Source organism: Microcebus murinus, chromosome 10 (genome assembly GCF_040939455.1).
Source record: "Microcebus murinus isolate Inina chromosome 10, M.murinus_Inina_mat1.0, whole genome shotgun sequence".
Lineage (NCBI taxonomy): Eukaryota > Metazoa > Chordata > Mammalia > Primates > Cheirogaleidae > Microcebus > Microcebus murinus.
Window position 1 is genome coordinate 94,303,138 of NC_134113.1, and position 15,990 is coordinate 94,319,127.

A 15,990-nucleotide genomic window follows, 5' to 3' on the forward strand; every position below is an offset into this window, starting at 1 on the left:
GTCCCCGTGGGGACCGTCAAAAATTGCCAATGCCGACTATATTGCAAGTCGTCATGGCGGGGTATTGGGAAAAGTTTTCAATTAGCAATAATCGCGCCTCGGATAAACCTCATTGGCTACGATACTGCCACTGCGCAAAGCTCATGCTCACTTTTTATTTGGTGATTAAGTGCCACCATTTGTCCTCTGCCACACTGGGATCCAATTATTCCCATTGCATCCAAGGATCCTGGGTCAGTGGCAGCAGTTCCCACTGTAATTCCTGTCCTGTAGAGTAGAGCTAGCACAGAGCTCTTTAAGGGTACTGGGACTCTCCTAATAAATTATTTCTCACAGTTGTGGTGAAAGATATGTCCACTGAGCCCTCCTGGGTGGGTGAGCAGGTCTTATGGGGTAAATCCACTATAACATTCCAATTTCCCTGACCCCATGAGTCCCTTCCCCTATCATAGACAGAGTCAGTTCTGGCATTTCACATTTAGTGTAGGCCACCTTTTGGTCCATGTTTCAGCCAACCAATCAAACAAACAGAGCCCTTTCTAACCCCTAGCTGGATCAGTAAATCTGGAACTCTGTTTTTTTGGTTTTGGGGGTTTTGTTGTTGTTGTTGTTGTTTGAGACAGAGTCTCACTCTGTTGCCTAGCTCATAGCAACCTCAAACTCCTGGGCTCAAGCAATCCTTCTGCCTCAGCCTCCCGAGTAGCTGGGACTACAGGCATGTGCCACCATGCCTGGCTAATTTATATATATATTTTTTTAGTTGTCCAGCTAATTTCTTTCTATTTTTTTAGTAGAAACAGGGTCTCACTCTTGCTCAGGCTGGTCTCGAACTCCTGAGCTCAAACGATCCTCCCGCCTCGGCCTCCCAGAGTGCTAGGATTACAGGCATGAGCCACCTCGCTGGACCAAGAATCTCTGTTTAGTGTGCCCATACAGTAAATTCAGCCTGATCCAACTTTATGTTCTTTTCACCATTATGTCACACCCTTGATAGTCATTCCCACACATATTTCCTAGACTTCTGTTTATATAAATTAGAAAAATTATGTTCTTTTGTGCACACCTCCATATGAGACACTTTGTACCTCACCTTCGAGGCCTGGTGGGATTTGAATCTAGTTGTAAAGAGGGGTGGGAGGTAAGGAGAATTGGGGGTATCTTTCAAGGCTATTACCTCAGGGGAGGTTGTTTCGGTCTCTTCGGGCAAAGTAGGGTTAATATCCTCAGACTGGGGTGGAGGGCTGCCTCTACTATCAAAGAAGAAACAGTAGGGTTTAGGGTTTCAATGGTCCCAGCCCCATCAGATCTTCCCATATGTCTTCATCCCAATTTTCATTATTCTGTTCCTTCCTAATCAATGCCTCACTTTAACAGTAGACACCCTGGGAGATTGGAAATTCAATTTGCATTGTCATTCAGTCCCTCTCCAGATTGAGGCTAGGGTTTAATTTTCAGCAATCTCAGTTCTGTGGCTACAGAAGATACCAGCTTCTTTCAGGAAAGACAGAAACTTTCAGGTCGTATGGCACTTGAGCTGGGAATTTGAATGTCTGAGCTCATCCTTTTCTTTCCTCGCTTTTTTAAGTGCAATTGGGATCAATCATCCCATCTTACTATGCTTGTTGATTTGGCAAAAATGTCCTAAGGTATCAAGGTGATATTGGCTTCGTAGAATGAGTTAGGAAGGATGCCATCTTTCTCAATGTTGTGGAATAATTTCTGTAGTATAGGTATGAGTTCTTCCTTGTATGTTTGGTAAAACTGAAGTGTAGCCATCTGGTCCAGGACTTTTCCATTTGGGGAGGTTTTTAATTGCTGCTCCAATTTCTGAGCTTGCGATTGGTCTATTCAAAAATTCTGTTACCTCCTGGGTGAATTTAGGGAGGTTGTATGTTTCCAGGAATTTATCCATTTCTTCCTCATTATGTAGTTTCTGGGTATATAGTTTTTTATAGTAATTAAAAATAATGTTTTGTATTTCTGTGGCGTCTGTTGTGACCTCTCTTTTTTCATTTCTAATTGAGTTTATTAGAGTCCTTTCCCTTTGAATTCTTGTCAATCTAGCAAGAGGGCTGGCAATTTGGTTATCTTTTCAAAAAACCAGCTTTTGGTTTTGTTGATCTTCTGTATAATTCTCTTGTTCTCAATTTCATTTAGTTCTGCTTTGATCTTAGTTATTTATTTTCTTCTACTAGGATTAGAATTGGTTTGCTCTTCCTTTTCTAATTCCTTGAGTCTATTTGTTAAGTTGTTGATTTCTAAGCTTTCTGTTTTTTGGATGTGAGCATTTATTGCTATTAGTTTTCCTCTCAGGTATGCTTTTGCTGTATCCCACAGGTTTTGATATAAAAATAAATTTAAATTAAAAACTCACAAAAATTGAAAACAAACCGAAATAAATAAATCTATGTATCAAATTTGTGATATAAATACGTGTTTAAAGACAAGTAGAGCTATTAATACAAAACAATATTAACTTTGATTTAGTATTATAATCATTAATAACAATAATAATTACTATGATAAAGCTACTTTATTGTTTATATGATAATGCAAATAAAAACTACATTAACATTTTAGAAAAAAATATGTCCTAAGATTTCAAACACATGCTCACCCAAAACCTTGCCTCTACTAATTACTTGATTAGGAGTATCCAATGGTGATATTGTGCATATTTCTATTGCCATATCCTGCCACAGATTGTCAGTGTTCTCACTACTACTTGATGTAGAGTCATTAGTGTCCTTAAATTTTATCAGATTAGTGAACCAATTCTAGAAACCCCACAATCAATTCAGAAAATTCATCCTTAATGTTTTGTTCCTCTGGAACCACTATTTTTGTTTTTATTTCAGGATACTATGAGAGTACAAACATTTTGGCTGCATTTCATGTCTTTGCCTCACCCAAGCGAGGATTAGAGGCATGCCCTTCCCCTCTACAATACTCACCACATCCATTAGCTGTGAGTTTACCCCCGCAAACCCCCTAATCCCTGGAGAATATTACTACCATGTGAGCATCATAGTATTGATCAGTTAGTGCCTATTTGATGGCGAGTATATGTGGAGGCTATTCCTCTGATCTTGTGATACATCAAGTAGGATAACAGGCTCAAGCTCTATCCAGGAAAATATAAGAGGTGCTAGATCACTGTTGTTTCTTATGATTGAGTAATATTCCATTGTGAACATATAAAAATTTTAATTATCCACTCATGAATTGACAGGCACTTGGGTTCTTTCCACATCCTTGCAATAGTGAATTGTGCTGCCATAAACCTTCGGGTGTAACCTGGGGGATGGTCATGCTGGAGACTCAGACTTGTGGGGGGAGAGGAGGAAAGGGCATTTATTGAAACCTTAAAATCTGTACCCCCATATTATGCTGAAATAAAAATAAATAAATAAATAAAATTTAAATTTAAAAATTAAAAATTAAAAAAAAACATTTGGGTGCAGATGTCTCTATAATAGAATGTCTTTTGCTCTTTTTGGTAGACGCCTAATAGTGCTATTGCTGGGTCGAATAGTATTTCTATTGTTAGCTATTTGAGGTATCTCCAAAATCTTTTTCACCGAGATTGCACTAATTTGCAGTCTCACCAGTAGTGTAAGAGTGTTCCTGTCTCTCCACATCCTCGCCAGCATTTGTTGTTTTGGCATTTTTTTGATAGAGGCCAATCTCACTGGGGTTAGGAGATATCTCATTGTGGTTTTGATTTGCATTTCTCTAATGATTAGAGATGTTGAGCATTTTTTTATATGTTTGCTGGCCATTATTCTGTCTTCTTTGGAAAAGTTTCTGTTCATTTCCTTTGCCCATGTATTGGTGGGGTTGTTTGATTTTTTTTTCTTGTTGATTTTTTTAAGTTCTAGATAGATTCTTCTTATCAGCCCTTTATCAGATGTGTAGAAATATTTTCTCCCATTTCAAATATTTTCTCCCATTTCAAATATTTTCTCCCATTTCAAATATTTTCTCCCATTTCAAATATTTTCTCCCATTCTGTAGGCTGTCTATTCACTCTAATGATAGTTTCTTTGTCTGTGCAAAACCTTTTTAATTTGATCAGATCCCATTTGTTTATTTTTGTTCCTGCAGTGTTTGCTTTAGGGGGAACCACTATTGATACCAAAATCTGTATTAGTCAAGGTTCTCTAGGGAAACAAAACCAATAGAATGTGTATGTGTGTGTATGTGTGTGTGTGTGTGTGTGTGTGTGTCTATCTACATGTATCTATCTACACCTATATCTATATGTATCTATATCAGCATATATACACACATATACTATAAATATATGTGTGTGTGAATGTGTATGTGTGTGTTTGTGTGTATGTGAGGTCTCACAAGTCCAAAATCTGCAAGGTAGGTTAGCAGACTTTGGAGAAGTGTTGATGTTGTAGTCTTGAATCTGAAGATAGTCTGTAGTCTCAGTCTTTTCACTTAAGGTTTCAACTGATTGGATGAGCCCCATCTACATTAGGGAGGATAATTTGCTATACTCAAAGTCTATTGATTTAAATGTTAATCACATCTAAAAAAAAAAAAAGTACCTTCACAGCAACATCTAGACTGATGTTTGAGCAAATAATTGGGAACTATAGCCTAGCCAAGCTGACACATAAAATTAACCATCACACCCATTAACTACTTGCCTTATTGTTCTCATTGTTTTTGATGTAGGCAATGAAACGTGGAGCCTGAGACTGGTGGATGGCCCTAACCGTTGCTCAGGAAGACTGGAGGTGAAGTTTCAAGAACAATGGGGCACAGTATGTGATGACAATTGGAATAGTGATAATGCAGCTGTGGTGTGTGGCCAACTGGATTGTCCATCTTCTATCATTGTCATGGGTCTGGGAGGTGCTTCTGTGGGATCTGGAAAAATTTGGCTTGATGATGTTTCCTGCTATGGGGACGAGTCAGCTCTCTGGTCATGCAGGCATGGTGGATGGGGCAGGCATGACTGCAGACACGAGGAAGATGTTGGAGTGACCTGTTCTGGTAAGATATCCAAACCAGGATTTCATGTAAGAGAAAGGTTCTGGGCTCTCTACCATACTCATTTTTTTTTCTTAATCCATACATTTATGGTAGCGTACTCATTTCTTATTTTTTCAGAACTGACTATACCTCATATCCTCAATTTAGATCTTAAATTTATCTTTCTATAGGACCAAGTCTATTTTCTCAGGAAAGGAAACCTCATTTTCTGATATTTACCTAAATTTTCCCAAAATTAGAGTCACCAAGCACTAGTATTACAAGGGATTCTACAAAGAGAAATTATCCATAGTCAAGTAAGTTTTAGGAAAAATTAATCAGAACGCAGTTATATAATAAAATTATATAAATTAATTATAAATTAATCAGAATGCAGTTATATAAACATAAAAACTGCAGTTATATAATTAAATTATATAACTTTAATTAATTATAAATTAATCAGAATACAGTTATATAAATACTTAAACATTTGTGTTGAAACACTCACATACTCAACATTTCTTTCCCAAGATGACTCAAGTATTCATTCTTACTTGAAAGACTTATTTATGTTAAGATTGGTCCCACTAGCATTAGAACAAATGAATCTCATCCAAAGGTAGGGGCTTATGATTTATATAATTTCAAAAATGTTATAAATTACCTTGCAGATTCCTTCTCTGAGATCAAAATTTTATTAGACAACTTTCAAATTGTACAAAGAAAAATTCCATGTATACCTACCAATGTAGTACAATTTTTGAAGAGTTGAAATCTTTGACTCTGATATATTATTTCAGTAGTGTTAGAGTTTCCATATTTTCAGTCAGTATCAACATATTTATTCCTTACTCTATTTTTTTCTAAGATGAATGGGTAAGATGGTAAATTATGTTTTAAATAATCATTAAATTCCAGTATAAATTTGGAATTTGCTCTTAAACTTCCACAATTCTATTCTGCCTTTCAATTTAGGTAGACTTACATTTATGATTTACAAATAATCATAATCTTTCTTCAGAGATGATCTTCCAATTTGAATTTTGCCTGTTGTTTTCTGGAAGCTTGTTCTGCCACTGAACTATTCTCTTTTTATTATGCTTTTACTGATATATAATATCTGTACATATTTATAGGGTACAAGTGATATTTTGATACATGCGTAGAATGTGTGATGAACAAGTCAGGGTATTTAGGATATCCATCACCTTGAACATTTATTTCTTTGTGTTGGAAATGTTTAAAACATTCTCTTCTAGCCATTTTGAAATATACAATATATTAACTATAGTCATCCCACTGTGCTATCGAACAGTAGAACTTATTCTTTCTATTTAACTGTATGTTTGTACCTACTAACCTATCTCTCTTTACTTCTTCCCCCACCCCCACCCACACACACACACCCCAACCCTTCTTAGCCTCTGGTAACTATCCTTCTTCTCTCTACCTCTATGAAATAATTTTATAACTCCCACATATGAATGAGAACATGCAGTTTTTGTCTGTCTGTGCCTGGCTTATTTCACTTAACATAGTAACCTCCAGTTCCATACATGTTTCTACAAATAACAAGATTTCATTCTTTCTTAGGGCTGAATAGTATTCCATTGGGTATATGGAATACTCACCCATTAATGCATGCTGAGGTTTATTTCATATCTTAGCCATTGTGTGGATAATGCTGCAATAAAAATTGGGTAAAGGTATCCCTTTGATATACTGATTTCCTTTCCTTTGGATATATACCCAGTGGTGGGATTATTGAATCATGTGGTAGTTCTATTTTTAGTTTTTTGAGAAATCTCCATACTTTTTTCCATAATGGCTGTACTAATATACATTCCCATCAAAAGCGTATAAGAGTTTCCTTTTCTCTACAGCCTTGCCAGCATTTGTTTTTGTTGTTGTTGTTGTTGTTTTGTTTGTTTGTTTGTTTTTGTCATCTTGATAATAGCCATTCTAACTGGGGTAAGATTGTATCTCATTGTGGCTTTGATTTGCATTGCCCTGATGATTAGTGATGTTGAGCATTTTTAAAATACCTATTGGTCATTTGTATGTGTTCTTTTGAGTCATGTCTATTCAATCCTTTACCCACTTTTTAATGAGTTTTTTTCTGTTGGGTTGTTTGAGGTTGTGGTATATTCTGGATATAGTCCTTTGTCAAATGAATACTTTGCAAATGTTTTCTCCCATTCAATGGGTTGTTTCTTTGCTCTGTTAATTGTTTCTTTTGCTATGCTGAAGCTTTTAGTTTAATACAGTCCATTTGTCTATTTTGGTTTTGTTGCCTGTGCTTTTGAGGTCTTAGCCATAAATTCTTTGCCCAGATCCATGTCCTGGACCATTTCTCCAATGCTTTCTTCTATTAGTGTTTGAGTTTCAGGTGTTACATTTAAGTTTTTAATCCATTTTGAGTTGCTTTTTGTTTATGATAAGAGATAAGGATTTAGCTTCATTCTTCTTCATGTGTATATCCAGTTTTCTCAGCACCATTTGTTGAAGAGGTGTGCTTCCTCCAATATATATTCTTGGCACCTTTGTCAAAACTAAGTTGACTGTAAATATGTGGCTTTATTTCTAGGTTCTCAAATATGTTTCATTGGTGTATGTGTCTGTTTTAATACCAACACCAGGCTGTATGGGTTACTGTACTCTTGTAGTATATTTTGAAGTCAGGTAACGTGATGCCTCCAGCTTTGTTCTTTTTGATCAGGGTTGTTTTATCTATTTAGGCTCCGTTTTGGTTCCATATGAACTTTAGGATTGATTTTTTCTATTTCTGCAAAGAATATTATTAGTACTTTGATAGGGATTGCACTGAATCTGTGAAATGTTTAGGGTAGCATCTTAGACCATTTCAATGCTATTAAAGAATATCTGAGATGGGGAATTTATAAAGAAAAGATGTTTATTTGGCTCATGGTTCTGCAGGCTATGTAAGAAGCATGACACCAGTATCTGCTTCTGGGGAGGACCTCAGAAAGCTTCTTATCATGGAGGAAGGGAAAGGGGCCTGGCATCACATGGTGAGAGAGGAGGAAAGAGAGAGAAGAGGAGGTGCTAGGCTCTTTTTAATAGCCAGATCTCAAGGGAAGTTAAAGAGTAAGAACTCACTCATTACTACAAGAATGGCTCCAAACCATTTGTGAGGAGCCCACTCCCATGACCCAAATATCTGTCACTAGACCCCACCTCCAACAATGGGGACCAAATTTCAACATGGGATTTGGAAGGGGAAAATATTCAAACTATATCAGATAGTATGATGGATTTAACAATATTAATTCTTCCCATCAATGAGCATATGTCTTATCATTTGTGTATTCTTCAGTTTTGTTCATCAGTGTTTTGTAGTTTTCTTATAGAGGTTTTTCACCGCCTTATTTAAATTTATTCTTAGGTGTTTTTGTAGCTATTTTAAATAGGATTGCCTTTGGGGAGGTGGTTCAGCTATTTTGTTATTAGTGTATAGAATTAATACTGATTTTTGCATGTTGATTTTATATCTTGTAACTTTCCTGAATTTATCAGTTCTAAGATATTTTTGATGGAGTCTTAAGTTTTTTTCTACTAATAAATATACAATTGTGTCACCCCCAAAGAGGGACAATTTGACTCTTTTTTCCAATTAGGATGCCTTTTCTTTCTTTCTCTCTTCTGGTTGCTCTGGCTAGGACTTCCAGTATCATGTTGAATAGGAGTGGTAAAAATGGACATCCTTGTCTTGTTCCAGTTCTTATAGGAAAGGCTTTCAGCTTTTTTCCATTCAAGATGATGTTAGCTGTGTGTTTGTCATATATGGCCTTTATTATGTTGAGGTATGTTCCTTCTATGCCTAGTTTTTTGAGAGTTTTTAATATAAAGGGATATTGAATTTTATCAAGTGCTTTTTCTGTATCTACTGAAAGGATCATATAATTTTTGTCCTTCATTTTGTTGATGTGATGGATCATGTTTATTGATTTGCATATGTTCTTGTTTTTGTGCTTTGGTTTATTCTTGCTTTTCTAGTTTCTTTTTTTTTTTTTTTTTTTTAATTTTTACTCTTTAACCTGAAATGTGCTCCCAGGCTCAGCATGGTTTTATTGGTATTTCCTACATCTTCAAGGAGTTTTATCTTTAGACATCCTGACAGCAAGAAAGAGTCAAAGTTCAATATTTCTCTTGCTGAGTCATTGAAATATTCCACTAGAGGCCTTTGTCCTGAGTTCTGGGCAAAGAAAAAAACCTGGTTTTGAGAAGTGTTATATGGAGGTGGGGTCTGTTTTGCCTGGCACAAATGACATCACAAAAAGGGGCTTGACAAAGTGGTCAAATGGGGCAACCCTGCCTTTCCAAAGAAAAATACATGACTAGCAGCCTGGGAGGTGGGACTAAGGAGAAGCAGAGTTTCTCTGAAAGGTTATGATCTCTAGGTAAGAGAAGAATTGACTCAAAATAAGTAGTCTTCTACTTATTTTGCTGCTGACAGGGAGTTCTCTGCTGATAGGGAGTTCTCTTCAAACTCATCCTAGATTTTATCTCATCCTTTCTCACTCAAAAAAAAAATAATCTTACCCAGTTAAGACACATGAAATCACATCTTAAAATTTCTGCAATGTCCCAAGTCTGTTCTTAGTCTGAGCCCCAGCAGTCCTCTTCTGCGGTCAGTCCTTGAGGTGCACCATTAGATTGTTTATTTAGAATCTTTCCACTTTTTTGATGTGGCATTTAGATCTATAAACTTTCCTTTTATCACTGCTTTTGCTGTATCCCCTAGGTTTTGGTATGCTATGTTTCTATTTTCATTTGTTTTAAGAAATTTTATTTCTCTCTTAATTTCTTCATTGAACCAATGATCACTCATTCAGGAATATGTTTAATTTTCTTGCAGTTTTACAGTTTCCAGACTTTTGATTTGTTATTGATTTCTAGTTTTATGCCATTGTGGCCTGAGAAGATATTTGATATGACTTTGATTTTTTAAAATTTGTTGAGACTTGTTTTGTGACCTAACATATGGTCTATTCTGGAAAATGTTACATATACTGATGAGAAGAATGTGCATTTTGAAGTTGTCAGGTAAAATGTTCTTTAAATGTCTGTTATATCTATGTTATAGCCATCCATTTTGTCTAAAGTTCAGTTTAAATCCAATGTTTCTTTATTGATTTTCTGTCTAGATAATCTGTCCAGTCCTGAAGAGGGGGGATTAAAGTCCCCAACTATTATTGTATTGGAGTCTATCTCTCCCTTTAGATTTAATATTTGCTTTATATATCTGGGTGCTCCATTTTTGGAAGTATATATATTTAGAAGTGATACGTCTTCTTCATGATTCCTTTATCATTATATGATGACCTTCTTTGTCTCTTTTTGTTCTTCTTACTGTTTATGATGTAAAGTCTATTTTATCTGATATAAGTAAAGCTACTCTTGCTCCTTTTTGGTTTCCATTTTCATGGAAGATCTTTCTCCATCCCTTCACTTTCAGTCTTTATGTGTATTTACAGGTGATCTGAGTTTCTTGTTGGCAGAATACAGTATGGTCATTTTTTTTTCCATTCAGCCAGTCTATATCTTTTAAGCAGAAATTTAATTTGTTTACTTCAAAGTTGTTATTGATAGGTAATGACTTATTCCTGTCAGTTTGTTACTTTATTTGGGTTGTTTTATGTATTCTTTGTTCATTTCCTTCTCTCTTATTGTTTATCATCACAGTTTGGTGGTTTTCTGTAGTGCTAACATTTGAGTCCTTTCTCTTTCTTATTTATTTGTGTGCTCTACCAGTGAGTTGTATGCTTTTGTGTGCTTTTATAATGATAGCTACTTTCAGATGTAGGATTCCCTTAAGCATTTCTGGTAGGGACAATCTAGTGGTGATAAATTTACTCATTTTTTGCTTCTTAGGGAAAGAGCTTATTTCTTCTTTAGTTTTGAAGGATAGCTTTGTTAGGTATTGTATTTTTGCCTGGCATATTTTTCTTTCAGCACTTTGAATATATCATTTCATTCTTTCCTGGGCTGTAAAGTTTCTGCTGAGAAATTCCTTGTTATTCTGATCTGGGTTTTCTTATATGCAATTTGACACTTCTTTCTTACTGTTTTTAGAATTCTCTCTTTGTCTTTGACTTTTGACAGTTTGACTATAATGTGATTTGGAGAAGACCTTTTGGGGGTTGTATCTATTTGAGGATCTTTGAACTTCCTGTGTCTAAATGTCTAAATCTCTTGTAAGACCCAGAAATTTTTCAACAATTGTTTTGCTAAATAGGTTTTTTTTATGCCTTTGCCCATCTCCTCTCCTTCTAGAATACCCAGAATCCAAATAATTGGCCACTTTATGGTGCCCCATGTGTCACATAGTTTTTCTTAATTCTTTTTTATTCTCTTTTCTTTTCTTTTCTCTTCTCTTCTCTTCTCTGACTGGGTTATTTCAAAAGACCTGTCTTCAAGTTCTGAAATTTTTTCCTCAGAATTTATCTAGTCTGTTCTTGGAGCTCTTGATTATATATTTTTTTTTGAGACAGAGTCTCACTTTGTTGCCCAGGCTAGAGTGAGTGCCGTGGTGTCAGCCTGGCTCACAGCAACCTCAATCTCCGGGGCTCAGCGATCCTACTGCCTCAGTCTCCCGAGTAGCTGGGACTACAGGCATGCACCACCATGCCCAGCTAATTTTTTGTATATATATTTTTAGTTGGTCAATTAATTTATTTCTATTTTTGGTAGAGATGAGGTCTCGCTCAGGCTGGTTTCGAACTCCTGACCTTGAGCAATCCACCCGCCTCGGCCTCCCAAAGTGCTAGGATTACAGGCGTGAGCCACCATGCCCAGTCTGTATTTTTTATTTTATTCATTGAATTCTTCAGTTTCAGGATTTCTGTTTGGTTCTTTTTTTATGATTTCTACCTCTTTGTTGAATTTCTCTTTAAAGTCCTGACTTGTTTTTCTTATTTCTGTGTACTTTTTTCCTGTGTTCTCTTGTATCTCACTGAGCTTCTTTAATATCATTATTTAAAATTGTTTTTCAGGCATTTCATAGATTTCTTTTTTGCTGGCATCTGTTGCTGGAGAATTATTGTGTTCCTTTAGAGGTTTCATGTTTCCTTGCTTTTTTGTATTTCTTGTGTCTTTGTCTTTACATTGATATCTGTGCATCTGGTGTAACAGTCACATTTTCCAATTTTTTGGACTGGCTTTTGTTGAGGAAAATTTTTCCTGTCAATATATCTATAATGTTGGTTGTGTAGGGAAGTTTAGCTTTGATTCTGGGTGCATGCAGTAGTATAATCTCCATGTAATTTTTTTACAGTAATCAGTATCAGTGTGTGTATGATTTCCTCTGTGGTTTAAACTGCAGCTGTTAGTGGAGGGTGTGGTAAGGGTTTGCTGGGAATGGGAACATCAGGCAAGCCTATACTTGGGCCTCAGTGGTGGTGATGTCAGGCCAAGTATGTTTGTCCCTGGGCCCCTGAACAGTATATGCAATCACTGGTGTTAGCCAGTCCAGGCAGTTCAATTCCTGGATTTCTAGGTGGCTTGCTTGGGTATCTGCAGTGGAAGCACTGAGTAGGCAAGTTCTCTGTTACCTGGCAAGCAAGAATGTTATCAGCAATGGCAATAATGGTGGCAGACCAACCTTTAGACTCCTAGAAAGCACATACTGGTGCTAGAAGTACCAGTGATGGGCTGGGCATGCCAGTCCCCAGGCCTCCAATTGGCACATATGGGTATGTGCCAGCAGTGATGGTGACCTTTCCTCAAGGTTGCTGATGGTGCAAACAAGCACAGGCTGTAGTGGGTGAAGCAGGCCAATCTCCAGGACTCTGGGCAGCAGGCTAAGGGAGCATCAGGTGGGGTAAGCCTGCCCTAATGCCCCAGAATAGTGTCTAGGTGGGCTGTTTGCCAGTCCCACTGAAGGCTCACTGAAGTACACAGTGGCCCTGCGGCTGAAAAAGGTGGGGTTGTTGTTAGTGGCATTGGCCCCAGGCAGGCGACTCTCAGGCTCTGGAGACCATAGGCTTTGGCTCCCTTAGTCCTGGGGGCAGCCTTCCTGGTATACCACCCATTCCCCAGAGTATAGGACACTGCATGGGCTAAAGTTCTGGGGGAGTGGCTGCACTTTGGATCTAGCCAGCACAGCACTATTGCAGCTCTTTGAGTAGTTATGTGGAGGCGTCAGTGGGACTCCAGGGATGTGGAGATATAGGGACAACTGAGCTCCAGACCAGAATACAGTCTGGTGGGGCTGAACTGTCAAAATGGTGCAGCTGCTTGTATCCTGGGGAAGTGTGAGACTCAATATGAGCTCTGTCTCTGGAATAGTGCTGTTGTGTGGACTCTAGGCAGCTACCTATGTTAGTCTCAGGGCCCCTGAGACTAGGATACCATGACGAGAATTGCAGGAGTCCACAGTGGGAATGTGAATCACTGGGAATGTAGAATCTCTTGTTTACCTTTTTCTATACTGAGGAGCCTCACTGGGTTTCCAGCCAATCCTGGTCAGGCTGGTTGCCTTATTTGTACCTCGTTCCACGCTTTGGATGTTCCATGTCACTTCTTTGCAGAATTAAAGTGTTATCCTTTAGACTCTTTATTCAATGTGTATTACCTACTCACTGTTTTTGTCCATCTTGGTGGGAGTGATGAGTATCTCTACTTAGCTATCTTGAAGCCTCTTAAAGCTTCCTCCCTAAACTATTGTCTTTTAAGGAGAAGTTCTTCTCTCCATGCTCACAAATATCAATGTGTCTTTGAATAAGATAGTTAAGGATCCCTGAATGTGGACTGTAAGTCTAGTCCATAGAAACTACCCACAGGTTTTTTCTCTGTGCCTATATCTGTTACTGTAAACTGCATACTTCCTTATTGGGAGATATTATTGTTTTATACACACACACATATGTACTCATATACATATATATATATATATATACATATATACACATATTTTTTAATTCTGCAACACTTAAAAGTGAATGTTATGTCACCTTCTTATGCTGACTCATCTACTATAGCTCTGTTTTTTCTATCTAAGATTCTTTCAGAGTGGATGTATGTTGCTACAAGGCAATAAAATATGTTTTCCATGATATTTAGAGTACTTCATTTAGGGAAAAAATATTCATCTGCTTTTAGACACTCTTTCAGTGAACCTCAATTTTTATAGAGATTCCTGAAAGGTATATATTTACACTCCTCCCCCAAAATGTATAGCTTTCTAAATGTTAGTACCTGAAATGAGTTCCATTTTGTAAATTTTATTTTTATTTTTATGGCAAAATTGATAAAAGTGCTCTACTACCCTCAAATGATTATGGTTTCAAAACTCCTGCCAATTACACAAAGATCTTAACTTATGCAAAAACAAAAAAGAAAACAAAACAAAAAAACAAAGTGGAGTATGAAGTACAGACCATTTGTGGCCTGAAAAGCCTAAAATATTCACTATTTTTGCCTTCACAGAAAAAGTTAGCTGTACCCTGAACTAGAGGCACAAATAAAATGGTTAATTTCCTTAGTCCTTATTCTTGTCATACTGTCCATATAAAATTTTATATTTAAATTTGCATGTAATGTTATCCTTTATGAATAGCACAGATGTTATGATGCTTTGATGGTTTTTAAAAATTAACACTGATGTAAATAATTTTTAGTCTTTTCTTTCTTTAGGAAAAATTTGAGGATAATTACAATGAAAGAATAAAAAGTATAATTTCATCAAAAATAAAAATGTGCTCAATGTTTTAATATATTTTTAAGGGAAGAATAGAGAAAACACAGAGGCTAAGTTGTATTCTAATATGCTGTCTTTGTTGTCATAGATATCAAAAAGCAAAAAGATTATTTAATTTATTATATTACATAAAATCATTTAATCATTAAAAATTCTTTCTCTGAACCCTTCAAAGGTGCCAAAATTATGTGTTATATTAATATAACTTAAATATCTAATATACAGAAATTTTTTGAATACTTACTATGTGCTATATCCTGTACTTTACAGTTTTGAAGTTGGACATAAACTTAATGCCTGACTTCCCTCCTGACTTAGCAACTTTCATTTGGAACTCTTTTTTACACAGTTTTGAAGTTGGACATAGATTCAATGCCTGACTTCCCTCCTGACTTAGCAAATTTCATTTGGCAACTCTTTTCATTTCCCTAAACCTCAGTTTCTTCATTTGCAAAATAAATATTATCCACCTCACAAGGCTGGTTGACCTTGTTTCCAACACAAAGTAATAGTATATTGAATACTAACTAGAATACATATATTTCAGTCCCAGCTCTGCTACAGACCAATGTTGGGTAAGTTACTTTATTACTCTTACCCTAAGTTTATGCATATATAAAATAGGGATAATAGTAGTATCTTTAGTGTTTTATGAGTACTGTATTAAATTATCACATGTATGTCAAATTTTTACAGCAACTTATGGCACATCAGTGCTCAGTAAATACTGCCCATTAACTCTTTTTTGTTATTTCAGAATATTACAGGGGTACAAATATTTTTTTACGTAAATTGCTTTTGTACTATTTGAGTCAAAGTTATAAATGTGACCATACTGCAGATAGTGTGCATTGTACCCATTAGGTATGAATTTGCTCATCCCTACCTCCCCCCTCCCACCTGCTGGATTTCTAATTAATGTTATTTCCATATGTGCACATAAGTATTTGTCAATTAGTTCCAATTTAATGGTAAAAAAAAATGTGATGTTTGTTTTACCATTCTTATGATAATCCACTTAGAAGTATGATCTCCACTTCCATACAGGTTAATACAAGAGATACTAGCTCACCATTTTTTTATGGCTGAGTAGTTTTCCATGGTATCCATATACCATACTTTCTTAATCTAGTCATGTAGTGAATGGCACTTAGGATATTTCCATATCTTTGCAATTGTGCTTTGTGCTGCTATAAACATTCAAGTGCAGGTGTCTTTTTTATAGAATGTCTTTTTTCTTTGGATAGATACCCAGTAGTGGAATTCCTGGATCA

At 36.3% G+C, this 15,990-nt stretch overlaps 1 protein-coding gene and 1 non-coding gene across 2 annotated transcripts in view; one reads left to right on the forward strand and one right to left on the reverse strand.

Annotated features, from left to right (window-relative positions):
- The window catches only part of CD163L1 (CD163 molecule like 1), a 170,016-nt gene that overhangs the window by 47,545 nt on the left and 106,481 nt on the right, over positions 1-15,990 (forward strand). Inside the window, exon 8 of the mRNA XM_076007858.1 lies at positions 4,693-5,013. Within this exon, the coding sequence (XP_075863973.1) occupies positions 4,693-5,013 (321 nt within the window). The remainder of the gene's footprint in view (positions 1-4,692; positions 5,014-15,990) is intronic.
- On the reverse strand, positions 2-142 carry LOC142873480 (U4 spliceosomal RNA). Its single transcript, XR_012921510.1, has one exon. It is a non-coding gene; the product is annotated as a U4 spliceosomal RNA (small nuclear RNA).